At 36.7% G+C, this 20,264-nt stretch overlaps 1 protein-coding gene across 1 annotated transcript in view; it reads left to right on the forward strand.

The window, feature by feature from the left end:
* LOC132126489 (protein diaphanous homolog 3-like) overlaps nucleotides 1-20,264 on the forward strand; it is a 405,695-nt gene that overhangs the window by 131,516 nt on the left and 253,915 nt on the right. Inside the window, exon 4 of the mRNA XM_059537748.1 lies at nucleotides 3,809-3,939. Within this exon, the coding sequence (XP_059393731.1) occupies nucleotides 3,809-3,939 (131 nt within the window). The remainder of the gene's footprint in view (nucleotides 1-3,808; nucleotides 3,940-20,264) is intronic.

Consider the following 20,264-nt stretch of genomic DNA (forward strand, 5'->3'; position numbering starts at 1 on the left):
TACCGAACCGTGATTTTTGCGTACCGTTACACCCTTAATACCTGCATATCGCCCAGCCCAAATTTGCAAGATAACTTGGAAATGTAAAAATGTGTGGAAGCAAGCAAAATCTATTTTTACCCTCCGCATCTTCAGAAAGAGGAAATCAGAAAGTTAAATCGCACATAATCAATTTGCTCATTAACACACCATGCCTTCGAGAATCTCAAACAATGAGAAATGAGAAGGGTGTAAATGTTTTCTTATCATGATTTGTATCTGAAGAAAAGAAAAAAAAACATGCTAACACTCTCATCATAAACAGCCTACTGGCTTAAAAATAGAAGAAACAAATATCATTCTATGTTAGATTTTTATGTCTAAGGATATTAAATGGCATTGGGAGGTATGGAGGTTTTCCTGATTCTTGTTCTTGTTTTTTTTTTTCTGTGATTATGTTCTTCTAGCATTAGGTTGGAAGAGGTAGATTGAATCAAACAGAATAAAGGTGCTGACTAACTTTGTTCGTTTTGTAATGTGCAATATTTATTTGCATTTTTTTTCTTATTTATTGTTTTAGCATGATTTTTGCCAACTAATTTCTAGTAATTGGATTTTTGTTAAGTCTGTAATTAAACAGGCAGGACTCTTTGTGGAGTTTGTTTCTCAATTCTAGGAGCTCTTAATCTCAAATTTGGCAGGCAGCAGACACTGATTTTTGCTGGTTTCTTTGCAGGCTTCTTCCAAAAGTGAAAGCCTTTCAGCCTAATAAAATAAGTTTGAAGATGATGATCAATATTCAATAGTTTGAAAATTAGGGAAATCTTTATTTGTAAGTCATAAAAATCTTTTCTTTTCAAAAAATACTAATTAGTAACGCATTTGTTGTTCATTCATTGTGAATTTTTACACAGGACATATTCTCAAACAACACATATTCTCTTTCAAAGCAAGTCATTCTCTTTAACCCTAAAAATGGCAAGACCATAAATGCATTATACCTTTTTATTTTATTTTATATAAAATAAATACTTTATAAAATATGTTGCACTTCAAATTGCTATACAATCTAACCCATATGTCTAACCAAGTTATGTTCCAAATTTGAAGTTGATTTCACCAAAATTATGGTTCCTGTGAGATTTTGTTTGGTCACTATACCAAAAATAACCACTGGGTGAAACCCAAACTCTGTTGAATTCTTTTGATGCAGTTTTCTATCACAAATCAATATGCGCATTTACATGCACGTTCTTAAAATGATTACCGTATTTTCCGCACCATAAGGCACACTTAAAAGCCTTTAATTTTCTCAAAAAACGAATATATGTTATATATGGATCAAAATGTCAAATATATCAAATGTCAAAATGTTGACATTCCCTTTAGCACAGCTCCATCTAGTGGATGCTTGGCCATACCGCCCACCACTAATTCTACCTACAATAAAACTGTGATAGATGTTAAGTTTTGTGAAGGACAACCACTGGTAGGAAGCCTTTTAGCTGGGTTTATGATCAATCCAATAAAACTGTGATAGATGTTAAGTTTTGTGAAGGACAACCACTGGTAGGAAGCCTTTTAGCTGGGTTTATGATCAATCCAGGGTTTCCCATACATTGATTTATTTGTGATGGCCACCACAATATCAAAACAATTTACCGCCACAAATACATTTTCCAAAAAGGCTTTGACTTCATTGAATAAACATGAGCACTGCACGTCTCAAAATCAAAAACCGCTGCAAGTGTTTTGAAGCGTTTGTGAGCTCAGTGCTGCTTTACAGCCATTACCGGAGAAACTGCTCTCTCTCCCGCTCTTAAAGCGCCTCCTGTTGACAGAAAATGAACTTGTATATACATATACATCAGGGAACTACACTAACCTTTTCCACTGGTGGCACTTGCGCGACCAACTTTTTCAGTTACTGGCACAAAACATGATTTGGTTGCACAAATTTTTTATAGTAAGCCGCTCTGGATAATAATGAAACTGTATTGCATTCAGATGTGCTTTTTATTTTACTTGCCATCTTTTAAACTACATGCCGCCTTGTTTTATTTCTTACAGTACACACAGTGCATTGCTCTGTCTTGGTACCTTAACCCAGGGTCGCAGCTGGGGTTATAGGGGCCCTGGTGCAGGTTGTACAGTGGGCTCTGTTTGAAATTGTTTAATATTTACTGTATGTTCGTTCTATTTATTTATTTGTGCTATTTACACAATGTTTCCTTTTTTTTTTTTTTAGTTTGTAGGTTTCCAGAGACTAATTTAAAATAGCACTGCATAGTCTTCACTGTAAAATAAAATGCACAGTCAAACCAAAATGTATTCAGACACCTTAAACATTTCCCACATTATCACAGTTTATTTGTTATAGTTTAGAAATTGGTAATAAAACATGACAAGAACTCAGAGTTAAACTGTCAGAACAAATTCATCTTGATAATGTCAAATAGCTTTGATAGAAAGATATGTAATGGAATCAACCAACTTTGTTGAACAATAACCAAGCAATGCTTAATTTTGTTCAGTCTGTGGTATGAAAAGGTTGCATTAGCAATTAGCATTTTTTTTTTTTTTTTTTTTTTTTACTGATAGTCAACAGTATGAAGAATTTTTGGGTATATTTCACAGTTCGCTGTATTTTGCTATACTCACTTACATAAATGAACTAGTGTCCTGCACCCACCAGTAAAACAATATAATCAGTTATATCTGATTTTTAGTTTGACTGTGGATAAATTTTCTTGTTAAAACTACAAAGTAATTCAATCAAGAGAAGTAAGTGATTTACTTTCATTTTCTTGGATTAACATTTAAAGACACTGACAGCAGAGCTAGTAAATTAGGCGCTGTCACTTTAAGAGACAGTGCATCCATTATAATGATACACATCCGATTTCTTTCTCAACTCTTTACTTTCACTTAAGACATAACCACAGACCTTTTTTGAACACACTTTCCAAAACAGGTATTTTGACATATTTAGTATGTATGTGTCGGTACAAAAGCAAGAAGACTTTGAGAAGCGTCTCTGCGTGCGCCCTGAACACCAGAACACCGCGGTGCTGAATTAAGCTCTTTCTGATCTTTTTCTGTTTGTTTAAACTGCGATTTGTATTTGTTCGTTCAGGTGCAGGAGGACAAGAACGTCCTGAAGGAGAGCTCGGTTCAGTGTTGCTGTCCGTGAGACGAGGCTCTCTTGTGCGCACCGAACACAGCGTGCTAGTAACCAGCTGCTCAGTTCAGCTTTCCCGCATTGCGGGGCTGAAGCCAACTTGATGTCTTGAATGCTCTTAGTACGTTATAAAAAGGATTTTTAAAATACACATTTCTGTTTTAATAAATGCTCATAGTAAATTATAGCATATTGCCTAAAACATAAGGTAGGTACAAAAATTATCAGTGATACATTTGCGACCTCATAAAAATTAGGGTCGCAATGTCATTTCAATGGTCACAGTGTAGTTCCCTGTACATATACTTAATATGGGGGCAGGGGAGTGTAAGGCTGTGGGAAACACTGCAATCTGCATAAGGGTGACTTATAAATGTTATTTTAGGTATGGAAATTACTTTGAGTTTTGATATTAGGGATATGGTCATTGCGCTACTAAGGGGGCCAATTTAATCCACCCCCCTGCATCCTGTCCCCACTGTCCTCTTTTTTGGAAACTAAAATATGGTCACCCTGCAGCCATCTTGGTGTAGTCCCTTGGCAAATTTTTCCAATCATGCAATTAAAGCACCAATCTGCTTGAATGGGTGAAAAATGAAAAAGAGTTTGATAATGTTAGTGACATTTCTCTCTGTTTTTCTCTGACAGGGTAGTTTGAGGTGCAGCAGTCAGGTCTCTCCTCAGGAGTTTCTGAGTGAGCTGAAAGGAGGTGCCACCGATGAGAGACTCTTTGCTTGTTTGGACTCCCTCAGAGTGTCACTCACCAGCAACCCAGTCAGGTACTCACTTAAAATAACTTCTTTTTTTTTTTTTTTAACTGTTTAGAGCATTAAATTTCATGTATGATGTTAGTCATGTTTTTTGACTTCAAAGTTTTCCTGTTCCTGTCTAACTTGTGTAATTTAGCAGGATATTTTAGCAGTTTTTTTCTTCTCTAGAAACCTGCCCAGCTTACACAAACACACTTTTACTTTGGAAGGCATCCGCAAACTCTTACTCACATCTAAAATTTGACAAGCCAGCTTTATATCGCAACTCGCTGAATACTCGAACATACACTGAACTATCCAGCCTAGCCACCCACCACATCTGACCTCCGACACTTGCCCATCGGTGTATAACTCAGCGGCGTGCCCCGTGATTTCAGACTAGAGCAGCATTACACACTGACATTCATTAATATGTATTACCGGTTGTCACATTGACCCAGGTTTTCCGTCCTACCTTTTAATTGTTTGATGCCGTTTGCGATGAGCTCCCCTGCTGTGGGCCTGTATTTGTATTGCAAACATGACAGAGTGGCATCTCCAGGAGGGTGAAGATAATAAACAATTTTTGAATATATATATTTTTGAATAGGCTTTGCTTTTTTCCTTTTTGTGACCATTAAAACGACTCTAACAGCATAGTTTTAAGTGCAGTTCAAGAGAGATGCATTCTGTGGAAGTGTACAATGACAGAAGAAAAAGGTTGATGTGAGATGAAATGCATATTTCATTCTCATGGTGGTGTGACTGTTGATGTCATTCTTTTTTTTTTACATTTTGTTTTATTGTCGCTTTTATAGTTTTTGCAGACTGAGCTTTGTATTGATCTTTAAAAAAAATTTGGAGCCTGCACATTTCAAGTGACTAAAAGTCTTTTAACTGCAGTGCTAGGTGCTTCAAAATCATTTGCTTGTAAAACGAGCACAGACTTATAACAAGACATTGTTTAATTCGTCGGATAACATGACTTTAGAAACATCATGAGTGCATTGCTTTAGGACTCTCATTTTGTCCAGTATCCTTTTCATCTGAAACATTTTCCTCATTCCAATCCCAAAAAATCCAATAGATAAGTGGGTTAGAAAGCCGAGTGTGTGCGTGCAGATAAAGTTATTACAGGTGGTTAAATTTAATTTGACAGACAGTACTAAGCACTGTGTCTAATTTCAAAGTCTATGGATGGAAAAATAAACCTCATCTGTGATGATGAAGGAGGAGAGAAAGGGAAAGTCGAGAGCATGTTCGTGCAGAGAGTCGTTGTTAAACTGTTTTCATCAGCGCTGCATTCTTTATTGACATAATTCATGAAATGTCATGATTTCTATTAGCATCCAGACATTGTTCTGGCACATGCAGCTGTTCATTATGGCCGTGAACGTCGCGGGCAGAATGATCCACAATCAGAGAGCAATGGCTGACCTTGTGTGGAGAGTGTAGCCTGAACATTACTCACACATGGCGCCTTATCAGTTGTTTCTGTGCAAGGTTAAAACTTCACCAAACAATTCAGTCTTTTTTAATTTGTGTTTTTGACATTGTCTGGCTACAGTATGACACAAAGCTGTATATTTGGCTAAACTGATGAAAGCCTGCAGCATTGTATTTTTATAGGTCACTAGTGTAGGATGTATAAAGTCAAGATAAGGATTGGAAACAAAGACTAGAGTAAAAGTTGATTAATTGCTAAAAAAGTAAATTGAGTGCAAATGCTCAGTCAAGTGGAAATGCACAACATTTAGACAGTGTTTTTTGTTCATTAAGACTAAATTAGCCTGTGTTTTAGGTCGTGAGGACCTTGATGAGTATTTCACAGTGGGGGCGTGAATGTAGAGACTGATTCTTCTAATAGATGACATGACTGATCCATGTAGCCACATTACTCTGAACATCTCTTGAATCCACATGCTTTGCAATAAGAAGCAAGAGGAAAGACCGTGACAATACCCTAATGTAAATGGACATATGGTATTTTATCATAACTAGGATCCCTACAGGTCCCTCTTAGCGATTCCCAGTTGGAACGTCTGGATGTTTATGTTCACATGCAGTCAAGGCTGATGTTGGCCCACATTGGAAGTCATTTTATCATTATGATAGTTTCTTCTTTTCTTAGTTTCCTTAGAGGCTGAGAAAACGACCTCATTGTAAGACAGGTTGTTGCTTCTTATTGTTAATTTTGGCCAAGAGATGCACAGTAAATTGGCAACCTTATTGCCATTAGTCGCTATTTATAGTGTTACAATTGTTGGCATCAGTCTGCCTGGTGATTTCAATTTTATTTATTTTTTTTAATGCCAAAATTACTAATTTTTTTTTAATGCGTTTTTAATGAGTTTTTTGAACCACCAAGCATCAGAGCATATTCTAGTGCACCCCCAAAACAAAATCAAGCCTTTGTAAAAGAGCATAATAGGATCCCTTTAAGATCCTATCAACTGCCTTACATTTTATAAACCAAAAATTGGACTGATGTGATCGAGGGAAGGTATCGTTTCATCCCATCAGAGTCAAACTAGCGTTTAACCTGCACCCACAAAGGTGACAATTGTACCTGCCAGTGTTTGATTCTGTTAGCTGACGTACGAGGTCCTTCATGTCAACGGAATGAGATGTTGTACTCTGGGGAATCCAGTCAAACTTAACCAAGGATCAGAAACATCACAATGGTGTTTTTAATAAATAAATTCTACTATTGTTTTCTTCCGAGTTCAGCTTGATAACTGGGATTCTTTGTAGCGATGGATTTAACACATCAATCATAGGAATTTAAGCTGAATGCTGATGACATTTTGATAAATGCTCTTTGTTTTATGTGTCATCCTGTTTGCTGTTTTACTAGTCAAGTGGAGACAGTTCTAAGTTTAGTTTTAATTTCATATAGATATTCTGTTGTCAGTAGGATGATATGAGCACAGTTTTGCTGCATTAGATATGTGTGTGTGTTTTCTCTGTGTGTGTGTGTGTGTGTGTGTATATGTGTGTGGTTGGTAATGATGAACTTGATGAGTTTTGTGATCATGTCGGTGAGGCTGGCCATCCTTTGCTTGGCTGGCGGTTGATTTGTACCGTCATTCTCTCTCCTTCTCACATGGGGCATGAACACAGAGGATATGTAGGGGGCATAATTTATACCCATACTTCCTCTTCTACTCAGGCAAGGTGTCTGATTGGATGAGTGAGTGATGTTTCCATTAGCTATGTGCACCATTGTGAGTGACATTTATTTTCACTCACATTTATTTATTTTTTTGTGCCAGTTCAGGAGTTCATCCTTTCATCACAGCAGAATGCTATATGATTTTGAAAAGACGCCTGTTCTGATTTAGCAGGTCTTTTTATACTCTACTGACTGTGGCTGGTTAAATATTGAACGGGATGACAAAAATGAGGACAGGGCAGTGGAAAGATAGTAATCTTTTGCTGTCTTATGGCTACTCCTTCAATAGGATTATCATCTTTAGAATATCTGCCATTCTTAAGTAAAATAATAAAAAATACCAAAAATCTCACTCATTGTGAACTATAGAGAAATTCCTGATGTAATTTGTATCGTTCCCCATCACATCACTCTTGCTTTATTATAAAGCCTAGTAAGGTGACTAAGGCAGCATTCTAACTGTTATGAACCATTAAAGTGACTGGTTTTGAAATAGGGAAGTACATTTTCATGATCAATCGTCATTTAAATCAATGATCAATTAATCGATTAATCGTTAAACTTATTGTGGCAAAATACATCTATTGCAGCGGCGCAGTCACGGTATGACAGGATTTGCAAAACCAACTAAAAAAACCAACAACAACAAAAAAAAAAAACACTTTCTCAACCGGATTATAGGGGGTTTAGTTTGATTAAAATGCTAGTAGCAGGATTATAAAATGAATTTTGCTTTTTTGCACTGCTGCTCACATTACAATTTTTTATCTGAGTATTATGACCAGTATTTAGTTTGATCATACTGGATCCTGATTAGGAAAATGTCAGATTTAAATTTTTTTTTTTTAAATCTGGCATTTACAGTGCATTAGATGACAGTGCGTGCATACGAGGATGGAGCCAGCATAGGTTTGGCTATATTTGGAGGTTATTGCTCACGTCTCATTACGTCACGAATGTTAAACTATTATTTATAATGTAAACTATTAGGCTTTCATCACAAAAAGATGAAAAAGATCACCCTATTCAAATGAGCAAAAATGTCCTTGGCATAACAGCAGATTGGATCGGTATACTAAGGTCTGTTTAAACTGACCAGTGTAACCTTTTATATGTTTGGTTGACTATTTTATTTTGATAATGAACAGACTGCGATGTAAGTTTAAATTGCTAGAATGAGTGAGGCGCACTCGATCGAACAGCTGAGACATAAAAAAAAAAGGAAATAAAAACCTTTTTGGAGTAAGATATAATCCGCAAAAGTGTTTACTTTTATTTGTGCACACTTACAATAAAAAAACAGATTTGTGATTTGTGCTTTTGTAAAATAAAGCAAACAAACAGAATGCGCGCTGTCATCCTTTCCTTTCCGTGAATTGTTTATGGAGCTCCGAGACACACTTCTGTTTTAAGTACGTTATTTTAATTAAGTCAGATATGTTGCCTTTTTTATATAAAAACTGTTATTTTATTTTTTATGCCTATTACTTACATAGGCTATGCATTTTCTTTAAAGCATACCATTTTTCTTCAATTCCTTAAAGTGTCCCATTTTTTCATGAATTAATTAATCGACAATTAATCGATCATCGACTAATCGTTGACATCCCCATTGAAACGTTCTTCATAGGTGGCAGCTCCAAATAAAACAAAGTGACTCGCAACTGATTCCAGTAGACCTTAGTTATGGTAGCGCCATATTTAAATTTGGACAGAAATGAAAACAAAGCTGTGAGAGACATGCCAGCGTTAAATAGATTGTACAGTTATTAAGGACACCCTGATTGTCATGTTAGGGTTAGGTTAGGGGTAGACTGCATAATTATTACCTGTTGTTTTGAACTGCCTCTGTCTCAGGAATGTGCCTGTAATAACTCAAAATGCTGTTTATGTATGTTTAAAAGTTTTTGAAACTGCTAGGCCGGGGGCGATTTTGCAAAAAATTTAAATCTCAATTTTGCCAGAATGTTTGACCGATTCTCGATTTTTAACTAGTCAACTTGAAAATTGAAATACAACATGATTTAAGTTCCTTTAAATCCCCTCTAGTTAAAGAAAATTCTATTCCAAGTAGAGCTGGGCAATATATCGAATATTAGTGTCAATATCGGAATAATTTTGACGACGGTGTAAAATTTGAAAATATTGTGAATATCGAATATTTAAAATTCAAGCATACTTTCTCAAAAGAACGTGCCAAACTTCCAAAAAAGGGAACATGTTATTGTGGACTGCTCTACACTCCTCTACTACGTGAACTCTCACTTGTGCGGTTGCCAGATATCAAGAGTTCAGATCCATCAATCAGAGCTTCGGTATTACATAGATACATTTTGTTCCTGCTGTTTTGTTTATTTTAAGCAATCTGGCAACCATACACATGCAAACGTTCACTCCTCATTGCAGAAGCACCGCTGCAGATGAACTGAAAACAAACAAGCTGGAGTTTAGCGATCTAAATGAAAGCATTAGTCAACTGGTCTGTGTTCTGTCATGAGATCTCAACTGTATTGTTTGCGATTGTGGTCACTTTATAAACTCAATCGCTGTTGTGTGAATAGACAAACATAGGCTATGTCAATGTGGAATTACTAATAGGAATTTAACTTTTATAATTTTTCATTTGTTTTACCAGTTTTCAGAATATAGACAGAGAGAGTGTACAAGTCTTTGGTATTAAATTATATTAAGCTACACATTACAAAAATGTTGGGACAGTTAAATGTACATATAAGGAACAGCTGGAGGACCAATTTGCAACTTTTAAGGTCAATTGGCAACATGATTGGGTATAAAAAGAGCCTCTCAGAGTGGCAGTGTCTCTCAGAAGTCAAGATGGGCAGAGGATCACCAATGCCACACAGTGGTAAACATGGCCTTGTCCCAACTTTTTTTAGATGTGTTGATGCCATGAAATTTAAAATTAACTTATTTTTCCCTTAAAATTATAAATTTTCTCAGTTTAAACATTTAATATGTCATCTACTGTATGTTGTATTCTGAATAAAATATTGAAATTTGAAACTTCCACATCATTGCATTCTGTTTTTATTCACAATTTGTACAGTGCCCCAACTTTTCTGGAATCGGGTTTGTATGTATATATATTTAAGAAATACCTATGTGCTCCAGCAAATAGCTCCGTATAGTTTTTAGTGGCAGTGGGAACATAGTTTCATGCCACATAGCTTTTCAGGCAGTAGACGGACTTGTGTTATTAGCTAAAAACTTGAAAAAAACAAAACACCGGATCATAGTTTAATTGTTTCCCCCAGTGTTTTTATTATTTAAATGCAAACATATCAAGATACATATCGAATATCGTAAAAAAAATTGACAATATTGAGGTGATATTTCTTTTCATATATCGCCCAGCCCTAATTCCAAGTGCAGTACACATGAAGTTGCTGGCTTGATAAACAAATCACTTTTTAAATAACTTTGCAGAAAAGATGCAAAAACTACAACTAAATATTGTAAAAACTTCTCTTATACATATTATGTGTTCAGATAATTTAAAAAAAATCTCTAAAGTCAAGGTAATTCAAAATCAAAATGACTGAAGGTACAACACCAGTAGACTTTTATTAACTGTAAATGTTCTTTATACATTTAACTTTAAATGTTCTTTATACACAAAAACAATAGCATCTTTCAGCCTGTTTCAGTCGGACATACAATAGTAGATCTTTACAGCTTTTTTGTCCGATCGCGCTGCTTTTCCATAGTTTTTTTCTGTGTAAACATGGATGTGTTTGACTGTTGCGCTTTACTGTTATCATCAGCATATTGTCAAAGTGTCTGATTCTAACATTTGGTAATACTATTCAATCCTATTCAATGTCGCGATTCCTAGATTTAAAAAAAAAAATGTGGCATAACAATAAATTTTAATCAGTTGATAAAGTCTGGAAAATCGCCCAGCTCAAGAAACAGCTATTGATATCACATAAAAATCACAATCCTTCCATGTGCAGCCATCAGCACTTTTCATCCTCTCTCTCTCTTTCTTGCTCTCTCTCTCCCTCTAGCTCTCTTTCTCTCTCTCTGTCTCTCACCCCTTTTGCTCTTTTTTTTCTCACTCCTATTTATCCCAGTGTCATCTCTGGACAGATGTGCTCTTGTCCCGACATGTGTGGGGAGATGGAATATAAAGCATGTAATTTCCCTTGGGTCCAATAAAATGGGCTGCCAGTTCTCTCCAGGAACCAGGATGAAAAAAAAAAAGTTTCTGCACAAGTTATTTCAGAAAGAGTCTCTTCTTTTTCTGTTTCCTTTCTCTCTGTCATGTTTCTGAAAGACCCGTTAGTTTTCCTCTCTTGATGGCTGAAAATGTGCAAGACACTTTGATGTAAGGGAAGGATAGGGGAGAGAAACAGATTTGAGAGGAGTGACAGCGAGGGAAAAACAGCAAGTCGAAAATCAAGTTGTCTACAAATATATTTTGAATATCAACAAGTGCAAATATTTAAAGCTGAAAAAATGTAGATAAACTTGCATATCCTTGCAGGTCTTCTGATGAGAAAAAGCAGTTGATTCAGCTTGATAATCTTCTTCAAAACATTGGTTTTGCTATGCAAATAATGGCCCTTCAAACTGTTTTAAGCTCATTATATATTAGGTACCCTTATGGTCATTAATGTGCATCCACGTTATAAATCTACTGAAAGATAATTTTACTTATACATATTAACCAATGCTTTAGATAGGCTACGTGTTTTCAGGTCTTAAGGTGTCATAGTTTAAATATCGATTGAAGCACAGCCGGTCCCTGAGGGTCAAATTTAATAAAATTTACAGGCTTCCCACAGCCCTAGAAAACCAGGGAATTTCAAAAGTGTGATTTCCAGGTTTGGTCATTACAGTTATAGAAATATATAAATTATTAAAAGGTCATGGAAAAGTCACAGAAACTTTCATAGTCAAAATTAACTTTTCTAACTACACTAATGTTCAAAGGTTTGGATTTTTTTTTTTTTTTTTTTTAAGTATGATCAAAACTGTTTTCATTTGTTCAAAATACAGCAAAAACAGTGATACTGTGAAATATTACAATTTAAAATAACTTTTATATTTAAATATATTGTAAAATGTAATTAATTTCTCTAATGCAAAGCTGAATTTCAGCAGCCATTTCTTCAGTCTTCAGTGGCACATGATCCTTCAGGAATCATTCTAATACACTAAATTAGATGCTGAAGCAATTTTTCTTATTATTTTCAGTGTTGACAATAGTTGTGCTGCTTAATATTTTTGTAAGAAGTATGAGAGTTTTGATTCAGAATTCACCAATTCATTAAATAGAATGTTTAAAATAACAGCATAAAGATTGAGTCATGAAACAAACATGTAAATTCATTGATCAACCCCTAATTTAAGTGTTCAGTGATTAATAGCTGAACTGAACATCTCTTAACATGTTTATCACTGATAGCTCACATGTTCTATGTGACATGTTAACATGTTAGAGAGGGAACAATTTTTGTTGATGTGCACCAGGCAATCAAGGTTTGAATGGTTGTTTTGAGTTGCCATCAGATTTCTGCACTTTTGCCCTTCTCCCTTGTCAAAACTGGTTTGATTACAAAACAGTGCAGAGTAAAAATGAGAGTGATACAACATGGCCTCATCACACAGGCTTTTCCTCAATCAATCTGTCACTAACAATTTGTCTAATAGCCCGTTACAGAGTCTCACTTGGTTGTGTGCAGATTACCCTCCTTTAATTTTGTTCCAGTGCCTTCTTTCTCTGCATACTGTGTCTTCATTCTGGATGTAGACTGTACTGGTCAGAGCACTTGCTGGAAACATCGGTTCTGTCTCCAGTGAGTGTGTTTAGCTCTGCTGTTTCAGCTGAAGGCAGTGTGTTGGCTCAGTGACTGTCACTCTCCACAGAGCTCACCGTGCCTGTGGCTTCCCCCCAGAGACACACTGCCCGTGCTTTTCCCTCCAGCATCGGCCTGTGGGATAGCTGGGCATGCCCCATCAAACTGCCCTCCATAGAGGAGACAGAGCACACTGTGTAGTAGAACGTTTACCTATAAATCATCACTGAAGCCACTGGTTTTTTTGTTGTTATTTGAAATGTTTCTTAATGTAGCCTATGCTCTCAATCTAAAGATTTTTATTTCATTAAATTGTTTAAAAGTAACAGTAAAGACTTCTAAAATGCTAAATAGGATTTGTGTTTGTTGTTGTGGATATTCAAAGTCAAGAATCCTGAAAAAATGTAGTGTGTATTCTGTTTTCCACAAATATAAAGCACCACAACCTTTTTCAACATTGAAAATAAATGTTTTTTAAGCAGCAAATCAGCATATTAGAATGATTTCTGAAGAATCATGTGACAAGCTCGTGTAGTGGTTTCATAGAAATAAAACACAATGTAAAATACATTAACATAGAAAACAGTTAATTTCATCTTACTATAGGGCCAGTGAGAACTATAGGCAGAGCAGGCAGTTGACCTCTGCATTATGAAGGGCCTCCATAACTGTACCACAGTACAATATAGGTAATGGCACATGTTTCATGTTTACATTAGGCACTCCCCACCAGGTACTTTAAAGTCTCTTTTCGGTAATGCCATTCTATTTAACCCAGTCAATATAGTACAAGTACTCAGTAGCTTAGACAAAATCAAAATTTTCTTTTAGCCAAATCAATTTCAAACAAGGTTATCTTATTATATAATTGTTACCTTATAGACTCACGAATACACCCTTCCAGACACAGAAGACTCTCTGATTTGAATTTACAACATTTATTTTACCAACCAAACATGTTAGAAGTACTCACCCATAATTTGAAATAAAATAAATGAAAACAATAAATAAAAAAAATAAAATAAAAAAATCCGAAAATTTTTCTCCCAAAGACGAACCCCGGCTGCCCGGCCATCGTTCTCTTTCTCTATGTCAAGGCTGATTTATACTCGATGCTTCTGCAAGTTCGCTTGGGTGAGCGTGGAAAATAATGAAGTTTGCTTTGAGTGAGAGCAAACTAATTTCGCGTGGCAGAGTGCATGTGTCACGATCATTAGATGGAGTGCCCATGAACTTCAGTAGAGGGCACTCCACTCAGGACCATTCCACCCATCAACCACCAGATGTCACTTGGACACTAGCACCTCTCATACTGTTGCACCACACCCGAACTACATTCCCCATGAGTCACTGCATCACAATCACCCCTGCCACACCTGCACCTCATTCATCAGCCAATTTCCTTGCCACACCTGCACCTCATTTACACACACATAAAAGCAGCACACTCACTCTCACTCACTGCAAAGTCTTGTTTAACCTGTCTAACATTTCCGAACGTTTCTCCCTGTGTTTGTAATTCCAGTTTTTGTTCTTTGGACTGATTACTCCGACTCTGATTCTCTGCTGCCTGCCCTGATCTCTGCTTGTTTCTGGTTTCGACTCTGGTTATCCCTGACACACCTGACGCCATTCCTGATTTCTGCCTGTTTGACCATTCTTTAATAAAGCGCTGCATTTGGATACCAAAGTCTCTGGCTCATCATTACAGCATGGCATTTTTTTTTTACTTTTCACATATAGACATGCACGTCTGTGCCAGCGTTTGTGTGAAACAGAAGCAGTTTAATGTGAAGTTCAAACTCCTTTAGGTGCTTTTTTGGGGGGGTAATTTTTTGCATAGTTTGTCCATGGATTCTTATTTGAAGTACGTTTTATTTGTATTGTATAAAATAGAATCAGAATTAATTTAGATATTAATTATACACTATTTGCTTAAAGTTGTCTTGTTTATAATGCAAAATATAGATACATACATATGTACATAAAGGAATTATTAATTCATCAACTCATTCATCACAAGACTTGTACTGGCCATACTGGCAAATGACTTCTTCTCACTGGTGATTCCCGACGGTTTTAGAGGACAGTTACTCCTTGTTGCTCCCCTGTCGTTTCAAAGAATAGTACAAAGGCGAACGTGACGATTATAAAAAGCCTCATCCATTTGGGAAGGTGAGCTCGCAGTCAGCAGAGGCTTGCGAAGCGGGAGCCAGGCGAACGTATAAATCCCACTTAACTCTGTTTGTTTTTGTCTTCTAAATAATGTCACGAGTGGGGCTTGAGGAAGTGATGTTGGTCACATCTGAACAGTGCAACCTGATGCAGCCCCTGAAGTGACGCACAGGAAACAGAAATACTGCAAAATAATAACGCAACTAAACTAGATGAAATAAAGTTATAACATTTTGTTTTCGTCTAATTTTGGTCAACGAAAATGAAGAGACATTTTAGCATAGTTTTTATTTTGTAAACCACATTTAGTCTCGTTTTTAGTCGTCAACAATATTGGATTGTACGTTGGTTCGTTGACTAAGATATTCAGTCACAATTTTCGCTGACAAAAGCAAAACTATTAACATTGCTGGTAGGTTATCATTGCACAAATCAACACACTATATAAAAATAAAAAAAAATAGAAGAGTTCTAAACTAATGCACTGTCGTCACTGTACTGTATCTCACGCACACACATCAGTCACACACAGATGACAGTGTTGGTGACAGTAGGGACTTTAAGCAACAACAGCTGATGGAACGGCAGTGGTTAAAAAAAGTGAAATTGTTCATGCGCGACTTTAAGTGCTATTTTGTGACGTGTACATTGTAACTACAGGAGTACAGCTAATTTGCCGTAGTCGCTACTACGTGACAGATTAAAAGGCGAGTATATTTTGAATGGTTAATCTAGGTTTTAAGACTTACTAGCATCATACAAGACTAAAAACTCTTCTGACAATAAGTTGTCATTTAATGCCAAAAGCACACTTTGTCTTTATTGCATGTTTCACCGTCCTCTCGGTTGTTGCTGTTACTTAGTGATTTTTGTGCACTTTGGCAACGGCAGTTAACATTATCTTTTTCTCAACAATGGGGGGAAAATAAAAAGTTTGTAGGGTCCTATTGTTCAAAATGTTGAAATTGAAACTATTGGATTTATTTTTTTTTTTACTGCATTGTTTTTTAATTGCACAGAATAAAATACTGAAAAAGTACACCGAAATTCAAGTACCAATAACACAATATTGATACAGGGCCAGCTGTATCGATACTCGTATTGGCAAATTTTGGTGACGATACTTTGTTGTATCGATGTATTTAACACAGCACTAGGGAACATGATACTTCCAAAAAAAAAAAAGAAGAAAAAAAAAACCTTACTCACCCCAATCTTTGAATGTTGGTTTCTTAATTTAGATAAAGTGTGTAATTTATTTTCAGAGAATCTGTCTGGCTCTGTGTTTCTTTCTGTTTGTTTGATGCCAACACTCCCCATGCAAACACCTTCCTCATAAAACTCTGAATCTGTTTCCCAAATATTATAGTTCATCCATAAATAAAGAGGTCATACACATTAAAGTTCTGTCATTATTTACTCACCCTCATACATTTTTCTAAACATTTATACCTTTTTATCTTCTTTGGAATATAGCACATACTTGAGCATACTCATTTTTGACCCTTTGCTATCAGTGGAAGAAAGAAAGTGGAAGTCATATGGGTTTGAATGACACGAGGGTGCATGAATGATGACATAATTTTGTATTTTTCTTCACATTACATTTCATTGTATTGAATTATATTTTGTGATAATGTCTAATTTAATTCTCTAACTGGCAAGCAATTATCAAGGCAGCATTGTCTTTGCTTCAGGAAAGTATATGTTTGTCTTTGTTGTTCATTTTTCTTCATTCTTATCAATTGTTTCTTTCTGTTCTCTCAATTTTCTCACCCCTCGCTACCCATTTCTTCTTGTGAATGCAGATCCCACACCACCTCCTCTTAGGGGTCAGCCAATCTCTCACTCCTGATTTGGGCTAGCAGCTTTTGTTTTGACTTGTGTGCAGGTTTTTTTTTGCATCTATTATCAGGTTTTTCCTTTTCTCTCTCTGTCTCATCCTCATCCTCACCCTCACACTTTCTCTTGTTGCACGAGTTGCCCAAAGTAATTCCCACTTCTCTCGAATGAGGACTTGTACCCACAGCCCTCACCTGCCCCCTTCAGAAACCCAAACCCGTCACAGGCATAGTCACGCATTCACCCTTGCCCTCTTACTTTCTCTTGCTGAGCTGAGGCGTTTGTGTAGGGGACATAATTGTATTAAATGAAGGTGATAAATGGCGCTGACAAACAGGTGGAAATTGGTTTTAGATATTGTATTAAAACTGACCTTCAGGTTTAAAGCTTTAGATTAGTTATTTTGTCAGACACACAATAGCAAGTGACTTCGTGAGCCAATTGGAGAGGTTCTGAGCCTTGGCTTGGTGACATCTTTTGGAGAGCGCAGCCAATAAAGCAGCATCAGTTGGACACTGTGCTAGACCTGGCCCCTCTGCTGCCATATCTCTGCACTCTGATATTTTTTCCCTCTGCAGATCCTTCTTCCTATTCTCCATCACTGACAACGAGTTCATTCCATCTCTTTCTTGCAAATGCTTCTGGCATGTTTCCTTCATCCTTGTTGTTTAAATCAAATCTTTTGTCTTTTAATTTAGAGGTCTGAATCAACCAGCATCAATGACTTTTACCTACCTTTTGATTGCCCCCTCACATAAGATATATTTGTTGGTTTGATCAGAAGCAGTGAGTCGTTTAAGCTGAAATGATTAATGATTTTAATTAAACAACTGATTGACAGAGATATGGATGCACAGAGATGAAAGAAACGAGAAGATGAGAGGAGAGAATGTCATCCAGATTGTCCCAGACAAATTATTATAAAAATCCATGCATAATTAAACAGTCTGACATAAAACATAAAACAGTCTAGGTTGGATTTAGACATGACAGTCTGAGCTGTAGAGATCACTCTTTAACATCAAGACCTGCAAGGAGACTAGACTGGATAAAAATATTGTTTTTCTGAATAACTGCAAACTTCGTTTAGACAACTTAAAGGTTTAGTTCACCCAGATAGCAAAATTATGTAATTAATAACTTACCCTCATGTTGTTTCAAACCCATAAAACCTCCGTTTATCTTTGGAACACAGTTTAAGATATTTTAGATTTAGTCCGAGAGCTCTCAGTCCCTCCATTGAAGCTGTGTGTACGGTATACTTTTCATGTCCAGAAAGGTAAGAGAAACATCATCAAAGTAGTCCATGTGACATCAGAGGGTCAGTTAGAATTTTTTGAAGCATCGAAAATACATTTTGGTCCAAAAATAGCAAAAACGACGACTTTATTCAGCATTGTCTTCTCTTCCGTGTCTGTTGTGTGAGAGAGTTCAAAACAAAGCAGTCTGGATATCCGGTTCGCGAACGAATCATTCAGTTTACAGGACGCAGTTTAAGTGAGAGGAGACACGTTTTAAGTACGCACACTCTCTCCGCACAGAGCAGCGTGTATCTGAGCAAGCACGTCTGGTTTTGTGACAAAGCAAAGGAAATCTGCGTGTGAACAGAGAGATTCGTGCTTGTGCATTATTTTAATGTGCTTTCCCGTTATATATTTATGCGCTCTCGCTGCTGACCGCATACACATACTGTATACACACTGCAAACACCTGAGGCACCACTACAATTAATGAGCTCTATGAACAATGCATGGCAAAAAAGAAAAAAAAGTCCCTGTACACGGGATTTTTATTTTTATTTTTGCCATAAGTCTGTACATTTTGTTAAATCTTTACTATAGTGATAATTTTGACTTATGTCTGTTCTAGAGACGTTACAACTTTTTGATAAAGCTCTAATTGGTTTTCTTTTGGAAATATGTTTCAAATTAATCCTGAATGCATTTATGACTGTAAAAGCATATCGGTGTGTCACAATCGCAAAATTGATCAAAGAAATCGCCATAAGTTTTTTTTTTCATATCGCACAGCCCTAGTTCATTCAATAAATACAGTTAACAATCTAGTTTCTGAGTACTAAGTTATTACAATAGTCAGTTAATTTTTTTGAAGTGGGCCACGCAAACATATGTGTGTGGTTGTGTGGGCCGCGAGTTGAAAAAGGTTGGGAACCACTGACTTAAGCTGTTAACGTTTTTAATGTGGCTGACACTCCCTCGGAGTTCAAACAAACCAATATCCCTGAGTAATGCATGCACTCAAACAGTACACTGACTGAACTGCTGTGAAGAGAGAACTGAAGATGAACACAGAGCCGAGCCAGATAAGAAGAACCGAGGAGCTGATGATACTGCGCATGTGTGATTCAGCGTGAAGCAGACTGACACACAGAGCGCGAACCGAACTGATACTTTTGGTGATTGATTCTGAACTGATCCTGTGCTAGTGTTATGAGCGCGGGTAAACCGAAGGCTTGAATCAAGGGCAATCATTGAAAAGGAGTAGGAGGATGCTTAGGTAGCTAGCTTGAAGCCAATGGGGCGGTCAATAAGAACAGGTCCAGTCTAGTCACTCTGATGTTAAGGTCTTTATTTTCCTTCCAAATCAGGTATGGGTGTGTATGCAGGGGTGTATGTGTGTGAGCGTGTGGTTTCTACAAAAAGGACAGAATTACAATGATTTAGTTAACAATAAACATAACATTGAATTCACAGGAGATAACGTAATTTAAACAATGCATAAGGCCATCTACTCATACTATAAATCTCAAACAAATAAACAAATAAATATCTAAATTACTAAAGAACATGCTTAAGCAGGAAATACAGCAAAATAAACACACTTAGGACAAACTTAAGAAATACATAATAATTAAGTGTCAAACAAAAGAACTTACATGGTCAAATACACACACGCAGGGAAATAACAAAGGAAAAATAACTCAGTCCTCTGCACAGTGCATCCATGTGCACCAGAATGAAGGTGCTGTGGACACAGGTGCAATTTATAGTGTCCTAATTGGCTTGAGATCAGGGGGGTGGGGCTAGAAGTTAATCGTAAATTAACAAGCCAAGAGGGGTGTGGCACATGCTTGGCACCTTGAAGCTTAAGGACACATAGCTTTTCAACAGCCGCCCCCAAATTTGTAGAGCAAATTTGATCAATCAGGGGAGATCGGGCAGGGCCGGAAGAGGAATGAGGCGGGCAACGGGCCTTGTATATGTCCTGTCCTTGACTTGGACATCAGCAACCCTACAACGGACATTTTTGCTGGGATTAAGGGAGATTACCTTACCCACTGCCCATTGTGATCTGGGAAGTTGAGGATCTAGTATTAG

The sequence above is a fragment of the Carassius carassius genome, chromosome 44 (genome assembly GCF_963082965.1).
Source record: "Carassius carassius chromosome 44, fCarCar2.1, whole genome shotgun sequence".
Lineage (NCBI taxonomy): Eukaryota > Metazoa > Chordata > Actinopteri > Cypriniformes > Cyprinidae > Carassius > Carassius carassius.